The sequence below is a fragment of the Borostomias antarcticus genome, assembly GCF_949987555.1.
Source record: "Borostomias antarcticus genome assembly, chromosome: 14".
Lineage (NCBI taxonomy): Eukaryota > Metazoa > Chordata > Actinopteri > Stomiiformes > Stomiidae > Borostomias > Borostomias antarcticus.
The window spans coordinates 14,081,449-14,108,755 of record NC_140247.1 but is presented as its reverse complement, the minus strand read 5'-3'; the positions used below and the strand labels follow the sequence as shown (position 1 = coordinate 14,108,755).

The 27,307-nt window shown below is 44.3% G+C and overlaps 1 protein-coding gene across 8 annotated transcripts; it reads right to left on the bottom strand.

The window, feature by feature from the left end:
- Positions 1 to 27,285, bottom strand: LOC311317998 (scavenger receptor cysteine-rich domain-containing protein DMBT1-like). Of its 8 annotated transcripts, none has more exons than XM_084449170.1 (22): positions 27,128 to 27,285; positions 26,831 to 26,863; positions 26,187 to 26,501; positions 25,703 to 26,011; positions 25,227 to 25,538; positions 24,782 to 25,090; positions 24,296 to 24,610; positions 23,711 to 24,019; positions 23,226 to 23,540; positions 22,529 to 22,837; positions 15,570 to 15,884; positions 15,089 to 15,397; positions 14,548 to 14,862; positions 12,346 to 12,654; positions 11,941 to 12,243; positions 11,703 to 11,810; positions 11,222 to 11,512; positions 9,794 to 10,117; positions 2,248 to 2,375; positions 1,026 to 1,132; positions 725 to 797; positions 1 to 294 (listed from the first exon to the last, which is right to left on the bottom strand). In XM_084449170.1, exons 1-19 carry the CDS (start codon positions 27,168 to 27,170, stop codon positions 2,275 to 2,277), a joined length of 4,944 nt encoding a protein of 1,647 aa, XP_084305296.1. In that variant the 5' UTR covers positions 27,171 to 27,285; the 3' UTR covers positions 1 to 294; positions 725 to 797; positions 1,026 to 1,132; positions 2,248 to 2,274. The 8 variants fall into 8 exon arrangements, with proteins under 8 accessions (XP_084305296.1, XP_084305292.1, XP_084305295.1 ...); XM_084449166.1 differs by having other exon boundaries at positions 1 to 285; XM_084449169.1 differs by having other exon boundaries at positions 1 to 341; positions 725 to 1,132.
- Between the last annotated feature and the right edge of the window lie 22 nt (positions 27,286 to 27,307).

The window sequence follows — 27,307 nt, the reverse complement described above, 5'->3', positions numbered from 1 at the left end:
TGCAGTTTAAACCAAATTTATTGAGCACGCCTATACAGGTCAAATTTCGGCGGAACTGAATTCCAACAAGGTGGCACCCGAGTTGATATACTTGGCTTCAGGCCAATGAGCACACGACAAACAAGTTTGCATACGAGGGAGGTACATTTACAACTAGTCTTGTAATTGGTCAATAGGTGTCACTGGGCTCTGCCCCCCTCCGGACTGGGGGCAGTCTTAGGGTTCTCCTGTGTCCTGCTTTGATCACCTGTAGACTTCCTGACTTCTTCTTCAGAGGTGCCATCTCTATTGTTCCTCAGGGGCAAAGGAATGTTGACTCAGGAAAGGACATGTGTTGTCATCTAGATGATAAACTAATTAAGTTAACCAAGTTCCTACTGAATGAAGTTGCTTGTAATTACAAAGTTCTATCTCAAATGGAGTTTATTCATTATTCTTAGTAAATGATTACTAAATGAGAGTATCCAAATGTATTGATGTAATACCGTATAAAAATATACTACAGGAACAACCAGCAATATCTACTGTACATTGACTATGAATAATGTGAAAGTTTCGTGCAATGTTCCTCTTTTATCCAACACAATAAAGGTCAAGCCTCTGTATCTCATTATATCAGATAATATAATAAAAAATATTTTGCTAAGTTCTTGTCCAAACTGATCCAAAAAGATAATAAGAAAATAGTAACAACATTTTAGTCTATACAATTTTAGAAACTCACCTATTATCAAACAGGGGATATCTTTCAGCATCTTAATCTTCATGACAGACTGGTTTCACTGACAGATAAATGTCTGATGAGGCAGGTTCAGATAAACATTAAAACCTTAAAATAAATATCCACTTCATTACGCAAAGTAGACTTTGAGCCACAGTGAATCCTGTGGCACAGAGACAGAGTTGTGCGTCACAGTCATACTAACTAACTGGCTGCTGTGTGGTTTACCATCAGCAGCATACAGATACAGAAACACTAGTCTGGTCTCAGAGCACTATAACCCTCATCACTCTGTCCCTCACACCTGGTCCTGTGGTCTGCTGGACTGGTCACCTCCTCTCCCTCTGTCCTGTCCAGCACAGCTCCAGTAGCAATGGTGGCTGTGACATCAGTGGTCATATTAAGAACTCTCTGTCCATGAAAAGACAAGTGGGTGTAAGGTACTCTGTATACCTTTGTATAACCTACTACAGTACTGTTCATAGTTATCTGGAGGCTGCAATATCATGTACTATAGCCCAAATGATTGACTTAGGCTGGAATAACATGGCCAGTCTCTATCATTAAGAGGAGAGAAACGTTGAAGAACTGAATGGTCGTAATAGGCAAAGGTTTGCCTTTGGAGAGCATTATGTAATTTCAACAGTTACTACAAGTGTAGAGAAATTAACCACCCTTTTAATCTGATGCACAGAAACAATGTGTCAACCATTCTCAACATACAGTAGGTATAGGTTTGGCTACACTGTGAATGCATGCACGAATTGAAATTGGCTATGACATCAAAACATATATTCTTACCATTAATTTAGTCCTTCAATTTATTTTAGTCATGAAATGTGTATACGTGTGCTAAATGCATAAGAATGAGAACATCAAACAGAAATTCAAAGACATGAATAAGCAATAAAACGTTCATGGAATTGAAATCCTTCTCCCCTGCAGTCTTTGAGCAAGGGTCCCATACGATCAAGACTAAAGCATTTAAGCCTTAAATGCTTAAGGAGTATTCTCAGACACAGGTTACAAATTACATTCAAAACAGGATCTTATGTATAACTGTATAACTGGAAGACCTTCTTACATTACATTACCTCTAGGTTCTAGACTTTAAGTGAGGATATGTAACTTATACTTATGAAACCAGCACCCCGAGGACTGTGAGGGTAAATCCAGCCTGATTGAGCAGTTTGATTAAGCTCACACTCCCAAATAAAACCGTTGAAGATTGCATCGTGTTGCTGATTGAATCTCAGCAGGCACACACGGTTTGAACCAGGTGCATATGTGTATTATTAGACATATTCATACAGATTGTATGTATTTAAATATTCAATATGTTATGCATACTGTACGTATATATTTCTTGTACTCTTATTTTGTATATTCTCTACTCTATATATTCTTTACTCTAACCTATGCTGGACATTCTCACTGCTGAAACGCCCAAACCCCTGGGGATTATTAAAGTTAATCTTATTTTACAGTATATAATAGCCTATTACAATTCTATGAATTCCACCTACGTCTGGTCTTCAAGTTCATCCTGGCTGTTATGGTGACCTCATTGCCTCATGGTTGACGTAGTCCTCCTGGTGATCCTCATCCTCCTCACCCACTCCTTCCTGCGTGTTTACGACCTCCTCCATGGGATCTAAGGGGTTAATATGATACGAGCAGGTGTTCCATTAAGCTGAGACGATTACTGGGTTTAAACTGAGACAAGTTGGCTATGACAGACAGAGAGACGGACGGACGGACGGATGGAAGGACAGACAGCCATCACAATCATCACTGTATGCTGTAATGCCACTGTAACTACTGGCCCCAACCTGATTGTGTTAGTAGGGTGGGCTTCAAATGAAAGAAAATTAACTCAGAGTGCTCTTACATCTCTGAACACTTCAAAAGAAAATTAAAAGATATATGAGAACAGCCAAAACAATGAGTTTAAGAGGTAGCATTAAGTAACGATGCATTAAACTGACTGCAAATTTATTACACCCCATCAGGCTTGTGACGCGTGTGTTTTGTGACGCGTTCATTTCTGCGTACGTGCACAGTCGACCGCAGCCAGCTCTCAAAAGGAACACAGGAAACGCTCGGCGGATGCATGTACGCGTAGTTAAAAGCCCCCAATAGTCGACTTAACGTTAGTCGACGAGAAGAGTCATAGTCTAGCAAGTTTTCATTAGTCGCAGAAAGAAAAAAAAAACTCAAAATCTGCTTGGGATAACAATGTCCAGGGCCGGCCCCTATAGACGGACTAGGCAATTCTAGAGCGGCACTTTGGCAAGGGCGGCAAAATGTGAGCCAACCAAGGGTACATTTTTTATTAAAAAAAATAAAAATCTAGGCGCGTCAATGGTTGAGATTGACACATTCCTCGTAGTTGAGGAATGTGTGCACCTGCCGCCGCCTCCCCGCCCCCAGCTCTCACGAGCCATGACTGAGGGAAAATGGAAGCATGTTGTCCGAAACGAGCAAAATTATCTGGCAGCGACTACAAAAAAAGAGACTATTGAAGGACCAAGCACTCCAAAAACAGAGGGGTTTGTTGTTTAAATATATTGATCCCACCGGGAGTAGCAAGGATGACGCACCTTCTTCAAATCCACCACTGAACCAAGAGACTGCTAGCACTAGAAACATTAGCACAACTACCTCCGTTGCTCCAGAAGAAGCAGCAGGTGCTAGCTTTAGCAGCATCGGAGCAGACAGGCCGCCTTCAAATCTACCATCAAGCCCACAATGTCAGGAGATTGCCAAACTACCAACTACAGGCATTTGTCCACAAGAAGAAACAGCATGCTAGCTGTAGCACTAGCAGCACCATGAAGAGATGAGCAGATGCTAACATTAGCCTTCCTCCAGGACCAGATCTATCGTCAAGTTCACAAGCAACTTTTTGCGGAGTTGACTCCGGCTTCTGGAGAACGCAGTTTCTCAAAGTTGAAACTAATAAAAAACTACCTTCGTAGTACAATGACAAAGGACAGACTGAAATGGACTTGCAACGCTCTCCATAGAACACGAACTGGCACAGAGAATCGAAGTCGAGGATGCAATTAACCTTCGCTGCGATGAAGACACGTCGTGCCGCTTCTGAAAGGTAGGCTAATCATAAATATGAAGCTAATCTTCATTTGCTCTCTAGTCGTTTAGAGACTGCTTGCGCAAATGCGCACATTCATGCGTGTGTGTGTTTTACGTACATGATAAAGTGGTATAGGACTGAGATTTACACTGGTATTATTTAGTTGGAGAATCTGCTGATATAATGTGCTTGCGCTAATGCGCACATTTCGTGTGTGTGCGTGTATGTGTTTGTTTTACGCACATAGGAGAGGTGCACTGGTATTTAGCTTGAGGAGCTGAAAGATTATTTGGAAAATAGATGTGCTGTAAATAATTTGTAACCAGGTTATATTTATTATGCAGACATTTGTGTTATTTGTATGGATCCCGCATATTGCTCATGCTGCTGAAGCTAATTGTTGCAGGGTGTCTTATGTTATGTAGCCAACAGCCCCACCTTGTGGGTGCTGTTATATATATACCTGCCTCACGTGTTATGCCCCAGATCTGTTATGTGCACGGCCGACTAATACATGGCATTTACAGACACAGCCCGACTCTGTCCTTTATTCATGCACCTGCACTCATAACATGGTGTCAGAAGTCCTATTAGGACCCACAGTGAGCCTAGCGTGACCTGTCGCTGGAAGAGCGTGCTTTTATTTGTTTTGGTCAAGATATTTAGTAGTTTCAGCTAGCCTGCTAGCATTAGCGTCGCGTCGGGACAATGGCATCCAACATACCTGCACCGGAGCCAATGAAGATGACGGGGGATCTTCACAGCAACTGGGTGAACTTTCGGGCAGAGTTCGAGGATTATCTGCTTGCGACCGGGCTCGACAAAGAAGAAAAGCCGGTGCAGGCAGCGACGCTTCGGAGACTGATGGGGAACGATTGCCGCCATGTCTATAAGCACAACTTGGGACTCACGGCGGAGCAACAGAAGGATGTGGGAGCAATATTGGAGGCACTTGAGAGATACTTCATACCCACCAAGAAAGTCATCTTTGAGAGGTACGTCTTTGGCAACCTCAAACAAGAGGAAGGAGAGCTTGTGGATGCTTTTGTCACTAGACTGAGAGAAAAGGCTGCCTCATGTGACTATGGAGCTTTGAGAGACGGGACAGGCTTGGGACAGGCTTGTCCTTGGGATAACTGATGAGGGCGCTAGACAACGTTTGCTTAGAGAAAAGGACCTGAAATTGGATGAGGCTATTAACATCTGTCGTGCAGCCGAGGTGATGGACAATAAGTTAAAATCCATGTCACTGGTCAGCTCTGGGCCTGGGGAGAGCATTAATGCAACACATGTACAGCGACAAGGACGGAGGTCTACCAGCAGGCAATCTGAGTCCACCAACACATCTGCACAGCCAGACGGCATGAGAGGCACAGGGGAATGCAAGTACTGTGGCACACTGCACAGACGTGGGCGAGACCTGTGCCCCGCATTTGGAAAATCATGCCGCTTATGCGGCACTGCTAATCACTTTGCCAAAGTATGCATGAAAAGAGGCCAGCAGGCACGTCAGTTGAACGCCGTGGATGACCTGCCGCTAGGGGACCCGGGTGACAGCGACCGTGATGAGAGAGACGTGTACTCAGCAGAGAGCTTGGGGGCAGTGAACACTCAGGGGAAAAAGTGGTTTGTCAACCTGCCTCTACACAGAGGGGTCCAGAGGTGCCAGCTTGACTCTGGAGCCACCTGCAACGTGATGAGCCTCAAGGACAAGATGAGACTAGCGCCTAGAATGCGTCTTCGTAAAAGTCTCACCAGATTGAAGCTTTACAACAGTGAATGGATGACCTCGATGGGAGCGTACAGCACACAATGCGTCGTTAGGGGCAAAACGCACATGCTAGACTTTGAGATCGTGCGTACTAATCAGAAGCCCTTGCTTTCAGGGGAGACATGCAAGAGACTTGGCCTGATACGTTTCACCATTCCAGAAGAGCTGAACAAACTGGAACATTGTCAGATGGGTGAACTAACTAAAGAATGTCTCGTTAGCACCTACCACGACGTGTTCACGAGCCCTGTCGATTCTCTGCCAGGTGATGTTCACTTTGAGCTGGATAACACTGTGGCGCCTGTGCAGTGCGCTCCAAGGAACATCCCGGTAGCCCTCAGGGAAGCTGTTCGAGCGCAGTTGGATCAGTACGAGAAGGATGGACACTTAACCACAGTCACTCAACCCACAGACTGGATTAGCAATCTGGTCATAGTAAAGAAGCCAGACAAATTGCGGCTTTGCATTGACCCCAAGCCCCTTAATCGAGCTTTAAGGCGGTCCCACTACCTCATGCCCACTTTAGATGACGTGCTGTACAAGCTGCCGAAAGCATGTATCTTCAGCCTGGTGGATGCACGAGATGCATTCCTTCAGTGTCGCCTGGATGAGGAGAGCAGCCTGATGACAACATTCTGGACGCCATGGGGTAGGAAACGGTGGCTGAAACTTCCTTTCGGTGTGTCTGTCGCACCAGAGCTGTACCAGAGGAAGCAGCATGAGCTTCTGGCCGGGTTGAAAGGGATTGAGCCCATAGCCGATGACATCCTCATAGTGGGCTGTGGGGACACAGAGGAGGAAGCCATTCGCGACCATGACACAAACCTCATCGCTCTGATGGACAGATGCAGAGAAGTGAAGCTGAGGCTGAGCCTGAAAAAGCTGCAGTTTTGAGTGAAGGAGGTCCGCTTCCACAGCCATGTACTGTCAGCGGAGGGTCTCAAAGCTTACCCTGACAAGGTCAGAGAGGTTCTGGACATGCCTAACCCCACGGATGCGAAGGGGGTTCAGCGGTTTGTCGGGTTCGTGAACTACCTGTCCCGGTTCATGCCACGCTTGTCAGAGGTGTGTGAACCGCTGAGAAGATTACTGGACAAAGATGTGCTGTGGCACTGGCTGCCCAAGCATGATGCTGCTATGAAGGAAATCAAGACGCTCATCACGGCGGTGCCAGTCCTACGATATTATGATGTCAGCAAGCCGGTCACCATACAGAACGACTCCAGCCAGACCGGTTTGGGCTGCTGCTTGCTCCAGGAAGGACAGCCGGTCGCGTTCGCCTCCCGTGCGCTGACCCAGACGGAGCAGAACTATGCACAGATTGAAAATGAGTGTCTGAGCATAGTATTCGCTTGCCAACGCTTCCACTACTACCTATATGGGAGGGGTGATGTGACTGCAGAGACCGACCACCGCCCGCTGGTGTCCATCTTCAGTAAGCCCCTCCTCAGTGCACCAAAACGCCTTCAGAGCATGCTCCTCACACTGCAGAACTACTGCCTCACGGTGGTATACAAGCCAGGCCCTGAAATGTACTTAAGTGACATGCTCAGCAGAGCCACCACCCCGCCACAGAGAACAGATACTGTGTACCGACGTGAGATGGTCTGCAGCATGCAGCAGGAGCAGTATGACGCGGCAGCCATTCAGCAGGCAGACTATCTGAACGTCACCAGCCAACGCCTCGCACAGATTCGAAAGCACACGGAGGAGGATGTGTGTCTCCAAACACTCAAGTCAGTCGTGCTTGAGGGATGGCCGGAACAAAAGGATGAGAGCCCCATAGCCATCAGGGAATACTGGGCCATCAGAGATGAAATAAGTGCACAGGACGGTGTGCTCTTCAGGAGCCAGCGCGTCATCATTCCGAAAGCTATGCGTCCTGAGATGCTGAAACGGATCCACTACAACCATGTGGGGGGCGAGGCTTGCTATAGGCAGGCCCGAGATACGCTCTACTGGCCCAATATGCAGGGCGAGATCAAGGACTATGTACAGCAGTGCTCCGTGTGTAATGAGTATGCACACGAACAACAGAAAGAGACCATGATGTCGCACCCACTCCCCACACGTCCCTGGCAGCTGGTGAGCATGGACCTGTTCAGCTATGCAAAACAAGACTTCCTGCTCATGGTGGACCATTACTCCGACTTCTGGGAGATCGACCTGCTACCTGACCTGTCAGCAGAGACAACGATCCGAAGATGCAAGGCACAGTTTGCACGCTATGGCATTCCAGACAGGGTCATTTCTGATTCTGGAAGTCAGTTCGGATGTGGAGAGTTTCGGGCATTTGCAAGAGAGTGGGGTTTCGAACATGTCATGTCCTCGCCGAGGCACCCAAAAGCTAACGGCAAAGCAGAGTCCGCAGTGAAGATTGTGAAAAAGCCTCTGCAGGAAAGCAGATCGTGCCAATGAGGACCCCAGGAAGGCTTTTCTACATTGGAGAAACACGCCCACGGAGGGCATGCGCTGCAGTCCGGCACAACGGCTGATGTCACAGAGGCTGAGGACTCTTCTCCCTGTGGCCAACCAGCTACTAGCGCCTCAGGTCGTCACTGGGGTTTCCGACAAGCTGAGAGTGAGACATCAGGCAGCAAAGCTAGTGTATGACAGATCGGCCAAGGATCTTCCAGTGCTGAACATCGGCCAGCCCATAAGGATGAAGCCGCTCCCAGGAGACAGGACGGGCCGATGGAGGAGAGGTGTATGCCTGCAGCAGGTGGGACCTCGGTCCTATCTCGTCAACGTGGAAGGAACTAGGTATCGTCGCAACAGGGTTGATCTCAGACCAGCGGAGGCTGCCCCTCCCCAGCCGGCCGCCCACCCGGAACAGCCACCTGAGCCCAGAGACGCACATGTGAGCAGGGGCGGCGCCGATGAGGTCGTCAGCAGCCCTGGGGTGTCTTCAAGCTTGTCAACCCTGAGGTCGCCGCCTTCTTCACCACAGATTGTGAGCACACCATGCCGTGAGTTACAGGGCCGGGCCTTCTCCCGGAGCGGGAGGCTGATTAAGCCTCCAGACAGACTTGACCTCTAGGTCATACACTGAACTGAGAGTGGAACACACACACACGTATACAGACACAGGAGTGTGATGATTGGGAAACAAAAGAAAAAAGAAAAAAAAAGAATGAAAAGAGAGTAAAGAAAACTGTGATTATGTGCTCTGATACTGTTATTGCTGTTATTATTTTGATACAATTGCTGGTAATGTTCTGGTTGCTAGTGATTAATTGATTGTCTCTGTTTAGGTGCACTATTTGATATTGGGATGGGAGAATTAGTGTTCAAATGGTTAAGAGCAAATATAGCTATTTTTGTATTGATACTTTACTAAAGGAAGGGAGATGTTGCAGGGTGTCTTATGTTATGTAGCCAACAGCCCCACCTTGTGGGCGCTGTTATATACCTGCCTCACGTGTTATGCCCCAGATCTGTTATGTGCACGGCCGACTAATACATGGCATTTACAGACACAGCCCGACTCTGTCCTTTATCACCTGCACTCATAACACTAATATTGTTGACACCGAGCACCTATAAGGCATATGTATAGCATATTGGTGTTTGTGTATTGTTGCTGGTTTTCGCTTTATATTGGCCTTTGCGTTGTTGTCGGTATGGTAGGCCTACGTTGCTAATAGAGAGCGGCATAATTGCTTTTCGCCTAGAGCGGCAGAAATGCACAGGCCGGGCCTGGCGAGAAGCCAACAGGCTTAATTCTTTTCATCGTTCTCATTCGTTGGGCCTCTTATTAAGAAATGTGCGTATAGCCTATAATAGGCCAGCTACATTTTCGTTTGCATTCTGACCTCAGAAAATTGAGTTCTCAAGTAGCTCCCCTTTATTTTTTATTTCTTCACTGATCGCTTGGCTGTTGTGAAAAATGAAATGTGTGTGGGCTACTTTTGTTTTCCGTGTTACAGTTTGTTGTGCTATATGACTGTGTTTAAATAAATGAGTAATAACATGTTGTTCAGTTCAGTCTCCTTGCTGTGTTGCCGAATGCCGACACATTGAGAATTAATCTACCGCTTTGCTGAGGCGGCTGCTGCCGCTCGCTCCGTGTGTATGGTAAGGTTATATGTATAATAATAATAATAATCATAATAGTCGCTTGAAATGAGGACTTCTAGTCGAGCAGGAAAATCTTTAGTCGGGGGCAGGCCTAAAAGCTACTATAGGCTACTGCAGGCTTTACCTGTAATTGTGACCGACAGCAACTTGGTGGAGTCAGAATAAAATGTCCGTGTGGAGATGTTGACTCCATACACACAGCTGTAGCTGCCCTGGTCTGTATGTTCTGCTACAGGGAAGAGGAAGGAGGCAGAGTGTTTGATTGCCAGCTGGGTCTCAGTGCTGTTGGAGCCAGAGAAGGTCAGGGAGAAGAGGCCTCCGGGAAACTGAGGGGGGGTGGAGCAGTCGATGGAGAAGCTGTGACCCCTGGTGACCTCCGTCCCCTTAGTCCACCTGAGAAGCCAAGCATTAGGGTGGTTCAGGGAGATGTCGGGCTGGAGCAGTCTCACTGGGGAGGAGAGGCACAACTGGAGTCAATGAGAGCTCTCTACATGCTAACAATATAAACAACATAAAAATAATACTTCACTCAATACAACTAGGGTAGCGATAAGGAATAAACAATATATTAATTTTCATTGCTGATTTAGTCTGTATAACTATGTATAATAAAGTTTTTGTTGCTGACCTGTAACAGAGAATCTCAGAGTCACTTTGAGAGGTGAAGCCTTGACTAGAAACTCTGGTCTGATACTGACATTGGTAGGAGCCCTCATCAGTAAAGTCCACGTTAGGGAGTCTGGGGTTGGCCACATGCTGGGTTGGTGATGTCTACTCTGTCTCAATCTCAGACAACCTCTGACTTCTGCAGACCACCCTATGCTCACTGCTGTCTACCACAGCCGTGATAGGCAGGCTAGAGTTGAGTTATTATTGATTATTTTCCAAATCCCAGATTATTGTACATAATTTTGTCTATTCGTGGATTAAGTAAGGGGTGCAGGTATCTCTGGGAGAGTGGGGGAAAGCTGGGTTTTGCCTTCAGTAGCCCCCCTTCCCCCCCCCCATTACCAAGACCAAAAATGTCTCTTGATATTAAAAGGTTCTGACCCCTGACCTAAGACAACGTAGCTGCCAGCCTTGTGTTCGGCTGGTCGAGAGCCGGCACACTACTCGGCCACCTGCTCCCTCACACTAGTCTCCTGATCATTCAAAACTGCCATGTGGTGATATACGGTGGACAAAACTAACAGCCTTAAAAGACCAATGGATTGTATGTGTTTTTGCACTTCCCCAAATTATGAGATATTGTGCAGGCCCGTAGCCAGCGTTGTGGAAGGGGGGGGTTTGTTTTTTTCAAAAAGCGGATCTTATCGTATTTTTCCCACAGATCTCGCCGCTCGGAAGGTTGTTGACGGGGGGGCCGACAGATTATTTTGATCAACGTGCGAAAGGACTATTTAGATTCGCGGACGAGTTGTTGACGGGGGGGGGGCGGACCTTTGGTCTTAAAATCTGGACCTTTGGTCGTGAGAGGGGTTCGTTCGATCCACCCGATCCCCCCCTGGCTAAGGGCCTGACATGAATGCCAGTGTGTGCCCATTTACAGTACCTATGGTGATGTCGATGCCGTCACTATGAGAGCTGGTGATCGTCTGGCTGTAAGCCTGGGTCTGGTAGCGACAGCTGTAGGTCGCCTGGGAGATGGCATCCATATTGGACAGGGTGAAGGTCGCACTGTTCTCTCCTGGGCCAATCTTCTGGGTTCTTAGGAAATATCCTCTTCTGTAGAGATCCACGGTGGTTGACGTGCAGTGATGAGGGAATGAGCAGGTGAACTGGACCTCCTCCCCAGGTAAAAATGCTGAATGGGATGGAGTTGTAGAAAGACTGGGTCTTAGATCTGTTGAGTAAAAAATGATTTAGGATGTTATTTACTAGTGCAGAGCAATCATCAAACCCATAGCAACTGTAAAACCTTGAGTAGAGTTGCAAGCACCAAAAACGTCAGATATAAAAATGATTTACTGACATTGATTTACTGACATCTCCCTAAAAAGGAGATGATCAGTTTTAAAAGAATCAACCCTCACCTGAGCAAATGTCCCAGATATAATTGCACACTGATGCCCACTGAGGGTTGTAATACATCACAGCTCTGCCAGAGCAATGACCATCCGACTTGACCAGCCTGACTCGGACTTGGGTAAAAAGATAAGGAAAGTCAATGTTATGGGCTTTGTGTAACCATCTCTAGTGTTAACACCTTATGAATTCATAAAAAAGAATACAATGATGAAACCAAGGCAGTTTCTTATGTCATTTTCTTACAAGAGCAGGCAACATCACCATCCTCGCCATGATGACATGTATGTGTTCCAAATGCCCTGTGAGAGCACTGTGTCAGAGACCTCTCATTTTCAGAACACGCAACCATATCCATCCAGAGTGGTAAAACATCCTGATCAAACAGGGCATTTCGTGAGGCACTGCACCCCAGCTGTCTACACACATCACTGGCATCATTCATGTCCGAGTCATCATCACACACTGTTACCCACTGAGAGTTGTAATACACCTCAACTCTATCAGAGCAACGACCAGTCCCTTTGACCAGACTGACTAGAGGTAGGTCTTGGGTAAAAAAGACAATAGGGAAGTTAAGGTTATGAATGATTTAGCGCCTTATAAAGTCACAAAGAGTGATACAATGGTAAAACTGAGTCAGTTTATTACCAGAGCAGATTACACCAGCATCCTTGAAATGATCACAATCATGTTTTCCAAATCCCCTGTGTGAGCACTGTGTCAGAGAGCTCTCATTTCCAGAACATGTAACATTATCCATCCAGATCTGTCCAACACCCCGACCAAACTGGGCATTTCCTGGGGCACTTTGAGCACTTCCACAGCCCAGCTGTCTACACACCACACTGGCATCATCCATGTCCCAGTTATCATCACACACTGATCCCCACTGAGAGTTGTAATACACCTCAACTCTACCAGAACAACGACCAGTCCCATTGACCAGTCTCACTGGGCCTTGTGTAAAAGACAATAGGAAAGTCAAGGTTATGCATACAATATAGCAGCCTAGTCATACAGCCCATTTAAGGACAATGACTTTGTGCAATCATCTGTAGTGGTAACACTATGTAACTCCCAATTTGGGTTGAGGCCCCAAATGTTTTTCCTCTAGCCCTGAACCTTTTTTGACCCCCCAAAAACAAAAACACCAGGGAGAAAATAGATACCAAATATCCTCCCTAACATACACAAATCACCCCCTTCAAATCGAGCAGTAAGTTGAAGTTCGATGACGTCTGAGTTCTGACCCATGATTGAGAGTGACAGGCTTAGCAGTTCCACTTATAGCCTACGCATGCGCAGTGCGCACATAACGCGAATTACAGACGACCCAGCGAAAGGCGGGAACTACAGACGAGGCAGTGCTTGCTTGCTATGTGACAGGATGGATATACAATGATTTCTGAAGCGCGTCAACTGCAAGCCTCCCCCTGCCGATGCCAGCAAAAGATCGGGACCAGAAAGTAAGGGTAAAAAAAGTTTGTTTGGCCTGTTGCTATGTTCTCCCATTTAGCTGTTCATGATACTGAAAGACAGCAACCTATAGCTAGCTAGGAAGCTAGCTAGCTACAGTAGGTAGCTATAGGTAGCTATCTTGGTTGCAGTTGTCAGTACCCGATCGGTTCCAGCTGCCCGATTGGTTCCAATAGCATCTGCACATGCGCACCCATTGCATTATTTTGTACGGCAACACCACTTGACAAACTTGATAATGGAACCGATCGGGCACTGACAACCAAAAACTCCATACCCTATCAGTTCCGCAATCCGCAAATACAATGTGGCGAACAGCTATTCAGCTAGCTAACGTTAGCTACATATTTAGACAAGTTCATAGTAGCTAGCTAGTAGCTACTGTAGAAGGCTATGAAGACTAGTTAAAGCTAGTAACAAGCTCATAGAAGCTAGCTAAGCAGACTAGCAAAACCTAATAACTTGGTAACGTACTGAGTTCTAAGCATACTGCTGTGACTTCTTCTTTGAGAGGCAATGTTTTTGGTGGCATGTGTGTCCATACGTACAGTACGTATGTACATACGTCTTTTAGCAGGATTATGCAAAAACTACTCCACCAATTTTCATGTAACTTGGTGGAACGGTGTAGCATGGGCCAACCTAGAATGCATTATATTTTGCAGCAGATCCAAATTATGGAGCAGGTCCATGAGCCGGCCAAACATGGCCGGCCATTCACCATCATTCATTTTTTTGGACCAGGATTACACAAAAACTACCAGACTGATTTTAGTGAAGCTCAGTGGATGAGTGTAGCCTGGGTCACGTAACAACCCATCCAATTCTGGAGTGGATCCAAATCCACTCCAGTGGAGCAATGTAGCATGTGCCAACGTAGAATCCGCTACATTTTGGAGCGGATACGAATCCCGGTTGGGAGCCATTTCTTGGTTTATTTGTTTGTTATACACAAACTACCAGACCGATTTTCATGAAACTCAGTGGAGGGGTGTAGCATGAGCCTTAGCTCATTTAATTTTGGAGTGGATCTGAATCACGGGGCGGGTCCACAAGCCACCAAAACACAGTCAGTCATTCACCTCCATTAATTTTTTAGATAGGTTTACACTAAAACTACCAGACTGATTTTCATGAAACTCAGTGGAGGAGTCTAGTATGGATCACCTAACAGCCCATCCAATTCAGAACCCATTCAATTTTGGCACGCACGGAACCATGAAATCTATTCCAGGGCGAAGGTCTGTGCTCTCTGAGAACCATATTTAGTTTCTTTTGGGGATTTTTGGAATTAACTCAATAGTCTAAGCCTCCCTTGTTTGTTAGCGTTTTGGTTCTACTCCTGGGAAACCTTGACAATGAGACATTTCTTACCTGAGCAGACGACACCAGCATCCTCGTCATGGTCACACATATGTGTTCCATATCCCTTGTGTGAGCACTGTGTCAGAAAGCTCTCATTTCCAGAACATTTAACATTAAACAGCCAGATCTGTCCATCACCGTGACCAAACTTGGCATTTCCTGGGGCACTTTGAGCACTTCCACACCCCAACTCTCTACACACCACACTGGCATCATCCATGCCCCAGCCATAATCACACACTGTTCCCCACTGAGAGTTGTAATACACCTCAACTCTTCCAGAGCAATGGCCGTTCCCGTTCACCAGCCTGACTACAGGTATGTCTTGGGTAAAAAGACAATATGAAAGTCAAGGTTATGCATATGATATAGCAGGCTAGTCATACAGTCTTAACAAGGATAGTTTAATATGAGGACTTTGTGTAGCCATCTCTAGTATGCATATGATATAGCAGCAGTCTTAATAAGGATAGTGTAATAAAAGGACTGTGTAACCATCTCCGCCTTATGAAATCACAGTAATATTGATGAAACCGAGTCAGTCTCTTACCAGAGCAGACAACACCAGCATTCTTGAAATGATCACAATTATGTTTTCCAAATCCCCTCTGTGAGCACTGTGTCAGAGAGCTTTCATTTCCAGAACATTTAACATTGTCCAGCCAGATCTGTCCGCCACCCTGACCAAACTTGGCATTTCCTGGGGCACTTTGAGCACTTCCACACCCCAGCTCTCTACACACCACACTGGCATCATCCATGTCCCAGTTAACATCACACACTAATCCCCACTGAGAGTTGTAATACACCTCAACTCTACCAGAGCAGCGGCCAGTTCCATTGACCAGCCTGACTGGGCCTGGGTATTGGGTAAAAGATAATAGGAATGTCTATGCTTATGACATAGCAGCCTACTCATACAGTTTTTATTGTAAGGATAATGTAACGAGAACTTTCTGTAACCATCTCCTGTTTTAACACCTTAGAAAATCACAGAGTAATGAAATGATGGAACAGAGTCCGTTTCTTACCAGAGCAGGCAACACCAGCATCCTCTTCATGATGACAAATCTGTTTTCCAAATCCTCTATGTGAGCACCGTATCAGAGAGCTCTCATCTCCAGAACATGCAACATTATCCAGCCAGATCTGTCCATTACCCTGACCAAACTGGGCTCTTCCTGGGGCACTTAGAGCACTTCCACAGCCCAGCTCTCTACACACCACCCTGGCATCATCCATGTCCCAGTTATCATCACACACTGTTCCCCACTGAGAGTTGTAATACACCTCAACTCTACCAGAACAATGACCTGTTCCGTTGACCAGCCTGACTACATGTAGGACTTGGGTAAAAAGACAATAGGAAAATCATCAAGGTTATCCATATGATACGTAGCAGCCATACAGTCTTAACAAGGATCAATGGGCCTCATTCACCAATATCTTCCTATGTTCCATTCTTAAATTTCTTCCTAGGAACATTTCTAAAGAATGCTCCCATCTGATTCACAAAGTGTTCGTAAACCGCTGGATGAGTTCGTATTTTCCTTCTCTTAATGGTGAATCCCATGGTTTCGCCAATTGAAAGCACGTGGCCGCTCACCCAAGTTAGCATAGCGATGGCCGAAGAACAAAACCTCCTAGGTCAGGGTATGATCGATTAATCCGTAATTAATTTGGAAACCACAATCAAAAAACTGAATTTCTGATTTTGTATTTGAAACCAAAAGTGGAAAAACTGAATTACGAACCTGTATTTTGTTGTTGTTGTCAAAATCAAGATATGAAGAGCAAGATAACCAAATTCAAATTAACAGTCCAATTTCATTTTTTGCCAATACCTTTTTCATGTTTTCTTTATTAATTGGAAAATGATATTCGAAGGCAGCCAGATATTCGTTTTTCGTTTAAGAAACCACCAAACAAAACGCGGAAATACTTGGTCTTTCCGATTTGTCATTTGAACGCAAAAGCTGGAAAACTGAATTACAAACCCTTTTTTTGTTTTTGTTGTGAAACTCAAAATACGAAAAACAAGAAAACCAAATTCAAATAAACCGTCCAATTTTTCTTTTTCATGTTTTGAAAGAAAAATTAACAAAGGCAGCCAGATACACGGAAGTAAAAGTAAATATTTCTAAATAAAAGCCACCCGAGGGTGGAAGTAGGCTAGAGGTCCATAGCTATAGATACGATGGAGCTGTGTTGCATCATATTTATCACTGTATCGCATCTTATTAGTGGAAAGAATAATCATATTTACTATAATTATTATCTGGTTAGATAATTTAGGCTTTAGCCTATATTTCAGTGTGCAATGTGTCTGTTTGTTGTTGAGGTAATGAATATGCCTTGCCCGTGATGAGAGGCTGGGGTTTGAGGCGTGCAGGGTTCGGGCTAGATTGTGATGCAAAGACTTTACCAAGCGCACCTGGTTATGGTTGGACTAGCCTAATTGTAGCGTGATGGACGGGGGGAGGGGGGGGGACCAATTAGGCCTACTAATTAAGCTGAGCTTTTGTTAGTTACAGTATATACAAATGTAGGACATATTGATTGCTGATGTGTTCAGCAACGACCGGGTCATCTTACCACCATACAGACCAGAAAGGTGAGTGATACGGTGGATGTACCAATGTATTGCAAATCCAACACAGTATGTTGCATAATGTAAATGGTAGAAGAATCACACAATCTGTTTTTCAGCCAAGGAGAGCATCACATTAACTTCTCAATGTTGAATCCAACCAGCCCAAATTATGACCTGGTAACAGTGTTTGACCCTTAATGTGTGAAAAGAAACTTAAGTGAGAGGATGCATAATAGATAATTTTCCCAGCAGTCACTTTGACATGTGGTAGTAGGGTAAGACAGTTGTAATTGATCTATTTAATTATTGGCCCCATTCTATTTAGGTGTCATTTACATGACGACGATCCCTGCAACTTTTGTTGCGTTGTGGCCTGTCGTTTACATGACAACGGCGTTTTGCAGGCCTGAATCCGCAAACTTTTGAAACCGGGTCCCAGAGTGGAATCTTTGAAAACGCCACCGTAATTCTCGTCGTGTAAACTGGCGAAAAAGGTGACGACACGGCCCCACTTCGTGCCTAATAGGCATGCGCGAATGGAAGAATGTGAGGGATATAGCACGAGGCTGGAGTTAGAACCCGTTTCTCAGAACCCGGTTGGAATTATCCGGTCCACCTTAAAAAAAAGGTTCAAATAGGGATTGAATCAAGATTAAAAGAAAACTACCCAAAATGTCACGGGTTCTATACTACACAGTGGTAGTAGACCCCCTCCCGGTCTGACTCGTGGAGTTTCACGAGATTCTGATGTGGCATTTCAAAATAAAAGCCTTCTAAAGTCTCAGAAACTGCTTAAATCAGGATTAAATCAGGATTAAAAGAAAACTACCCAAAATGCCACGAGTTCTATGCTACAGAGTGGTAGGAGACCTCCTCACAGTCGGACTCGTGGAGTGGCACGAGATTCTGATGTGCCATTTCAAAATAAAAGCCTTCTAAAGTCTCAGAAACTGCTTAAATCAGGATTAAATCAGGATTAAAAGATCTATCTGCAAATTGATTTTCACTTTGGATGATGAGAACCAAGGAGGCTACACCTATCCAGTAGGCTACGTCTGCAAGATATTCCCGCCCTTCCTTGTGACAGAAAAGTCACCTAACAAAAAACTCAAATCAGGTTCGCTGCAAGAACACAAGACGGTTTTCTTTAGTTTCTCAAAAAAGTTAATTTTCAGATAGGAGGTTTTGTTCTTCGGCCATCGATAGGTAATCTCCACGCCAGCCCCATATAAGGACATGCATTTACAATGTTGTGCGCAGATGTCACTCTTCTGAATGAATACCGTTCATCCGTGCCCTTGATTCGCCAACTTTCGATAGCATAGCATAATGGTTTAGGTGGGGTTTTGTCAAGTGCGTTGGCAAGTCAAAGGTCTGCAGGTCAAATCCAGCATGGGAAAAATCTGATTTTAATTTAGTCAAGTCTTACTATGAGGAATTTGCCTTGGGGCATAAACATAGCGTGGCAGAAGAGTGCAAAATGTCAAAGTGATAGAATTCAATATACAATATCTACAGTCTACAAAAATGTAGGATATTAAATATTAAATAGGCTAAAAAGCTGTCAACGCGGCATGCCCAAACAAAAATCCAAAGACCGGACCCCACCTGTCATATTTAGCAGCATCAGTAAAATGAATGGGATGATATTAGCCTACTCATTCAGTTAAAGGTGGGATAGGTAGTTTGCTTTTGGCTTTATTTGGTAAAATTGGCATAATATCCTTTCAGCTATCGGTAAAAGAAGTGCTCTGAGAATAAACTTGGATATCCGTGTTTACCGCTGCCTCTGTATTTAAGATTCAAAGAATGCACCACCCGAATATATTGACAAATCGGTCTCTATCTCGCCACACCTACCGGTCATATTTGGAGGGAGGGACTACATCATGATTGACAGGAGGGAGGGGCAGGTTCTTTTGAAAAAGATGACCAATCGGAGGCCTTGTTTACAGCAAACTACCTACCCCACCTTTAACACTGTATGGAAGAAGGGCATCACTCTCACTTTGTAAAATAATGAAAAGCATTATTATAAGATAAATGATACAACTGTGACAGCCGCTGGTGTTTTGCTCCTCAAGTAGGGCAAGGTCATTTTTCACCTTTTTTTTTTACAGATTATGAAAGTGCAGACTGTAAGCTTTCAAATGAGGTCTCATACATTGAAATCGTAAAATAGTTTAAGAAGATATGCTTATTTGAATTTTAGTGCTGCTAAATCAACTTAACTGAGGAATCCCTTTTGTTAACCCTAACCCAAAAGTTGCAGCATCCATGGTTACATTTGGAACTGAATGTAAACAAAGCCGGTGTGTTGTTCTTATGGGAGGTGTGGGATGTGGAGAATCCGGAAGCAATAGCTAATGAAACTAGACATGCTAATCAATGCTAATCGATCAGCCCGCCTCTAAACTCGGCTGGAAAACAGACAAGAACAAGCTTAGTTTGCGGACTAATTATATGTATTTTTCGTGAACCTAAAACTGTTGTCTGTTGTCGTAAGTGGGTTCTTCACAACTTCAACTTTCGTAATATGAAAGAAGACCAAAAAAAGGAAAGACATATTTTGAACCCTAGCGCAAACAGGGTTTGCTGAGTTGAGGACCACATCACCAGTGGCTGTCAAAAATATTATAGTATTGCAATCCTATAATGTTATAGAACTGTAGATTTGAAATTAACGCGATCAAAATCATTTTAAATGATTTTTTTTTTCCCTCGAATAGTCCATAGCCTATTTGAGACTGCTCTTCCGTGTTTGTAGATTCTGTTCTTAGTTGCCTCATGTGACAGCATTGGTGAATGCCAGAATCTTCTTGGAAACGGTGTAGGTGGAATTTAAGAAGAAATGCTTCCTAACACCATGAGCTAACTACATGCGACGCGAGTGAGCGTCGGTGACAAAATGCGTTCCATTGCTTTGTTTTCTATTGTTATGTCCTAACTGGACGCGAGCGACGCAGCGTGAAGTGGCGCAACGTTTTAACTGCCCTTTTGACGCTCGCCCTGTTCCTATTTTCCTCCTGTCGCTTGCGTTGACAGGCGTTCGAAAGTCGAGTAGCTAGACACTAGTCAGTTGGGAATATAGACAAATGACGTAACAGAACAGGAAATTTTACGGTTTCAGTTAGGACAGCAAGCGTGCAATGTCACATTCTGTTGCTCGGGTAGCAGGACACGGTGTAAGAAATTCTTAACATTGGTGAATGAGGCCCACTGGCATTGTTAGAGTTGGGCATCTGTGGATAATGTTGCGTTCCTTTTGTATCGGAGCTCCGGACATTGCTAGCAATACCAGTTGATAACAATGAACTATGCTATTTTGCACATATGAACTTCGTAGCAACATTGTGCAGTGTACGGCTGATTTAATGAGCCACAAATAATACAGAAGCATTAATAAACAGTATTATTACAGCTTTTACTTATTGTTGATGCACGGAATATCCATCTTGATTGACGTTAGCAATCATTTATGCTGTGTTCCTTTTGTATTGGAAACGTCAGAATTCCCGGGTTCAACGTCAAAGTTGTCATCAGTACGTCATCTGAACTCGGGATTTCCAGCAATTTACTTGGGATAAAGAATATATACCAACTTCATCAACGTCAGTTGCTAACGTCAATCAAGATGGATATACCGTGCATTAACAATAAAGGAAAACTGTAATAAGACTGTTTATTAGCGCTTCTGTATAATTTGTCTCATTAAATCAGTTGTCTGATCAGTACTGTCCAATGTCTATCAGTGGACAATGTTGCTATGAAGTTCGTATGCGCAAAATCGCATAGTTCATTGTTATCAACTGGTAGGTCTATTGTTAGCAATGGCTCACTTGGCTAGAACTACAAAGAAAGTGGGTTTTTCGCGTTTTGTTTCTGGAACGCATTCAACTGGGATATGACGTTGTCCCAAGCGCCAAATTCAGAGCTCCAATACAAAAGGAATGCAGCAAAAGCCCTGAATGTTGAATGAAAGTAACATTCCGGGGCTATTATATCCATCTGTTATTCTGATCATGTATTAAAGCCCTCAAAAATAATATTATATAATAATAATATATATATATATAATACACAAGTAGCCTATATTTTGGGTCCTCCGTGTGTTTCATTCAAAAGGACTGATTCTCACTACTTAGCATGTGAGAATTTTGTGTGAGCCCGAGAGTCGGTGAACAAGAGAGAAAGAGAGCACTAGTTAGAGGACTTGACTTGTCATTGTTGGTGGTAGCTTGGCAAGGAGGAAATAAGAAGCTTCTTCAAAAAGTAAAAGGATTTAGGCAACGATCAGGCGCATGCGAGGTGGAGGAAGAGTAGGAGTCAGGACATGAGGGCGCCACTGCTTTATAGACGTTACAAACTCAGGTTGGTGAATATCTCGCTAGCTAGCTAGGTAGTCTAGCTCAGTGGTTCTCAAATGTTTGTCACCAGTCACACCATTTATGATAACACGTATCCAGGGCGCCCCTTTACATATGAGAGCTTTCACGTAAAACTACATTTAAAAAGGAAGCCAGACTGTTCACCGCCCCAAGTGAATTAACACATCCCCAGCCAGATCCATATTTAGAGGTGGTCTAACGATAGTTATCTGTGTCTCACATCTTCATTTTACTCTGAAATAACTTGACAACGGTGTAATTATCAGGTAGACATCTAAAGATTTCTGGTAATTGTAATGGAATTAAATCTGATCGAAAGTAAAAAGATTTGCCAAGGTTCGCTCAAAGAGGTCAAGTCTGGTTTATTGAGAAAACATACGAGCGCGAGGACTTCAGGACCACGCACGTGAGTGGTTCATCCAACAGAAGTGCAGTAGGCTTGTCTTGCGCCGCCTTATATTCAAGCAATACACAGGTATGATGCTTCCAGGGATGTGATTGGCTAACCCATCTGTACACGTCATATAAAATGTCGGACATCATCAACAGTGGTCGTGAATACAGACACGTGACATGAGAAAAGGTGGTAAATCTGGCAGGGACAATGGGACAAAGGATGGTTATTCTAGGGCAGCCGTGTCTAGGTGTATCAACCTCCTGGAGAGGTCATCCTGTCATAAATTAGATTAGCACAGCTATGTGAAAGGTTGAGGGAGGTGGTGAGGTGGTGAAACTACAATTTCTATGACATAATAAGCAGCTAGTTAGCAGCTAGGTAATTATTATCTAGCTATCTATGGCTAGTAGGCTAGTTAACTTTCCCTATTTTGTTATAAGCAATTGTGGCGCACGCACACTGTTCAGCCTGAGCACCTGATGTCTTTGAACCCTAGAAACACCCTGCCCTGACAAGGATAGTGTAATATAAGGACTTTGTGTAACCATCTCTAGTGGTAACACCTTATAAAGTCACAAAGAGTGATACAATAAGACAGCGTCAGTTTCTTACCTGAGCAGACAACACCAGCATCCTTGAAATGATCACAGTTATTTTTTCCAAATCCCTTGTGTGAGCACTGTGTCAGAGAGCTCTCATTTCCAGAACATGTAACATTATCCATCCAGATCTGTCCACCACCCCGACCAAACTGGGCATTTCCTGGGGCACTTTGAGCATTTCCACAGCCCACCTCTCTACACACCACACTGGCATCATCCATGTCCCAGTCATCATCACACACTGTTCCCCATTCAGAGTTGTAATACACCTCAACTGTACCAGAGCAACGACCATTCCCATTGACCAGCCTGACTATATCTTGGGTAAAATGACAATAGGAAAGTTAAGGTTATGCAAATGATATAGCAGCCAACTCATATAGTCCATATAAGGATATTGCAATACTTTGTGTAACCAAGAGAGATAGAATGAGAAGACATGGCCATCTGCCTTATCAACAAGGCTCCCCTCTGACTCTCTCCCCTACCCCTTGTATTTTTGCACTATACTGTCTACTGCACTGTCTCTTGTGTTGGCCAAATGCACTGCTAGTTTTGCACTGTTTGTATTTTGCACTGTCCTTTCCTGTTCTTGCACTGGTCCATTGTTGTGTTGTTGTTGGCTCCACAATGTCGCAAAAGAATCCTATGTATGTCAAGTACAAATGACAATAAAAGGATTCTGATTTCTGAAGTCAGCTTCTTACCTGAGCAGACAACACCAGCATCGTTGTGATGACCACAATCATGGGTTCCATATCCCCTGTGTGAGCACTGTGTCAGAGAGCTCTCATTTCCAGAACATGCCACATCATCCATCCAGATCTGTCCAGCACCCGGACCAAATTTGGCATTTCCTAGGGCACTTTGAGCACTTCCACACCCCAGCTCTCTACACACCACACTGGCATCACTCATGTCCCAGTCATCATCACACACTGTTCCCCACTGAGAGTTGTAATACACCTCAACTGTACCAGAGCAACGACCATTCCCATTGACCAGCCTGACTACAGGTATGTCTTGGGGAGCAAAGACAAAAGGCATGTCAAGGTTATGAATGATATATCAGCCTACTCATGGTCTTAACAAGGATAGTGTAATATAAGGACTTTGTGTAACCTTCTCTAGTAGTAACACCGTATAAAGTCACAAAGAATAATACAACGGTAAAACTGAGTCAGTTTCCTACCTGAGCAGACAACACCAGCATTCTTGAAATGATCACAATCATGTTTTCCAAATCCCCTGTGTGAGCACTGTGTCAGAGAGCTCTCATTTCCAGAACATGTAACATTATCCATCCAGATCTGTCCACCACCCCGACCAAACTGGGCATTTCCTGGGGCACTTTGAGCACTTCCACAGCCCAGCTCTCTACACACCACACTGGCATCATCCATGTCCCAGTTATCATCACACACTGATCCCCACTGAGAGTTGTAATACACCTCAACTCTACCAGAGCAACGGCCAGTCCCATTGACCAGTCTGACTGGGCCTGGGTATTGGGTAAAAATACAATAGGAAAGTCAATGCATATGATATAGCAGCCTACTCATAGAGTCTATTGTAAGGATGCAGTAATATGAGTACTTTCGGTAACCATCTCTAATTTTAACACTTCATAGATTCAAGATTCAGGATTCAAGATTTGTTTATTGGCCATGTATATGGTTCACACATGCTAGAAATTTGACCAGGGTTAAGGCATATGCTGTTGCAGTTATAAAATCACACAGAGTGATGCAATGATGGAACAGAGTCAGTTTCTTACCAGAGCAGGCAACACCAGCATCCCTGTCATGACGACAATAATGTATTCCAAATCCTCCATGTGAGCACTGTGTCAGAGAGCTCTCATTTCCAGAACATTCAGCACTGTCCATCCAGATCTGTCCATCACCCTCACCAAACTGGGCTCTTTTTGGGGCACTTTGAGCACTTCCACACCCCAGCTCTCTACACACCACACTTGCATCATTTATGTCCCAGCCATCATCACACACTGTTACCCACTGAGAGTTGTAATTCACCTCAACTCTACCAGAGCAATGGCCGTTCCCGTTCACCAGCCTGACTACAGGTAGGTCTTGAGTAAAAAGACAAAATAAAAGTCAAGGTTATGCATATGATATAACAACCTAGTCATACAGTCTTAACAGGGATAGTGTAATATAAGGACTTTGTGTAACCATCACTAGTGGTAACACCTTATAAAGGCATGAAGAAGGATATAATTATAAAACAGTCAGTTTCTTACCAGAGCAGACGACACCAGCATTCTTGAAATGATCACAATTATGTTTTCCAAATCCCCTGTGTGAGCACTGTGTCAGAGAGCTCTCATTTCCAGAACATGTAACATTATCCATCCAGATCTGTCCACCACCCTGACCAAACTGGGCATTTCCTGGGGCACTTTGAGCACTTCCACAGCCCAGCTCTCTACACACCACACTGGCATCATCCATGTCCCAGTTATCATCACACACTGTTCCCCATTCAGAGTTGTAATACACCTCAACTGTACCAGAACAACGACCAGTCCCATTGACCAGTCTGACTAGGTCTTGAGTAAAATGACAATTGGAAAGTCAAGGTTATGCATATGATATCGCAACCTACTCATATAGTCCATATAAATATATTGCAATACTTTGTGTAACCAAGAGAAATACAATGACAAGACAGAGTCAGTTTCTTACCTGAGCAGACGATACCAGGATCCTCGTAATGACCACAAGCATGTGTTCCTCCCAATACCCCACGTGAGCACTGTTTCAGAGAGCTCTCACTTCCAGAACATTCAACCAGATTCAGCCAGACTGGTCCAGCACCCCGACCAAACTGGGCATTCCGTGGGGCACTTTGAGCACTTCCACAGCCCACTTCTCTACACACCACACTGGCATCATCCATGCCCCAGCCTTTATCACACACTGTTCCCCACTGTCCTTCATAGAAAACCTCTACTCTACCAGAGCAGCGGCCAATCCCATTGACCAGCCTGACTGGGTCTGGGTAAAAAGACAACAGGAAAGCATTTGCCTACCCAGAAGCCTACTCATACAGTCTTTATAAGGAAAGGGTAATATAAGGACTTTGCATAACCATCTCTACTGCTAACACATTATAACGTCATTAAGAGTGATATAATGATAAAACAGAGTTAGTTTCTTACTCGAGCAGACAACACCAGCTTCTCTGTGATGAGCACAATCATGTTTTCCAAATCCCCTGTGTGTGCACTGTGTCAGAGAGCTCTCATTTCCAGAACATGTAACATTATCCATCCAGATCTGTCCACCACCCTGACCAAACTGGGCATTTCCTGGGGCACTTTGAGCACTTCCACACCCCAGCTCTCTACACACCACACTGGCATCATCCATGTCCCAGTTATCATCACACACTGATCCCCACTGAGAGTTGTAATACACCTCAACTCTACCAGAGCAACGGCCAGTCCCATTGACTAGCCTGATTGGGCCTGTGTATTGGGTAGAAATACAAGGAAGGAAGGAAAGGAAAGTCAAGGTTATGCATATTATATCATAGTCTTAACAAGGATAGTGCAATATGAGGACTTTGTGTAACCATCTGTAGTGGTAACACCTTATAAAGGCATGAAGAGGGATACAATGATAAAACAGTCAGTTTCTTACCTGAGCAGATGACACCAGCATCCTCACTATGATCACAATTAGTTCTTCCAAATCCCCTCTTTGAGCACTGTGTCAGAGAGCTCTCGTTTCCAGAACATGCAACATCATCCATCCAGATCCGTCCATCACCCTCACCAAACTGGGCTTTGCTTAAGACAATTTGAGCACTTCCACACCCCAGCTCTCTACACACCACACTGGCATCTTTTATGTCCCAGTCATCATCACACACTGATCCCCACTGAGAGTTGTAATACACCTCAACTCTACCGGAGCAACGGCCAGTCCCATTGACCAGCCTGACCTGGTCACTGCCTGTCAGGCAAACAGAGAAGGGAAGTTATTCATCAGGTGTTTTAACGATGGAACATTAGCCTTGTAAAACCATCCTGATCTCACAGCTTACATTCTGTCTTGCTACAAGATTCATGATCTGTGAAGCAAATCAAAATGTATTGCTTGAAAGATAAGGATGATTTTATGAGGCTAGGTCAATAGATGTACAGTAGCATCTGAAAATTGGCAAGTTTTAGAAATAAATAATTCAAAATGTGCATCACAGTGGACAGAAAAATGTGAATGATTGCTTTGGATTTAAAAGACATGTCAATAAATCAACAGTACTTGGAGAGAGTGTCACTGACCTCCAGGTAAGGGCACATTCAGAAGAATGGAGACTATATAACATGAAAAATAAGAGATGATACCAGTCAGATTAAGAGTACATATCTGTCTGTGTATGTATGTACTGATGATGACACTGTTTTCCAGTTTGATTTTGAAGTTCTGAGAACTTATTTGAAAATACTCACATTAGGTGCACATGTGACCTACATATATTCGTATCTAATATTCAGACCTAATATTCTAATAAATATGAAAACATTTGAACAAAGAAAGAAAACAGTAACATTTTAGTCTATACAATTTTAGAAACTCACCTATTATCAAACAGGGGATATCTTTCAGCATCTTAATCTTCATGACAGACTGGTTTCACTGACAGATACATTTCTGATGAGGCAGGTTCAGATAAACATTAAAACCCTAAAATAAATATCCACTTCATTACGCAAAGTAGACTTCGAGCCGCAGTGAATCCTGTGGCACAGAGACAGAGT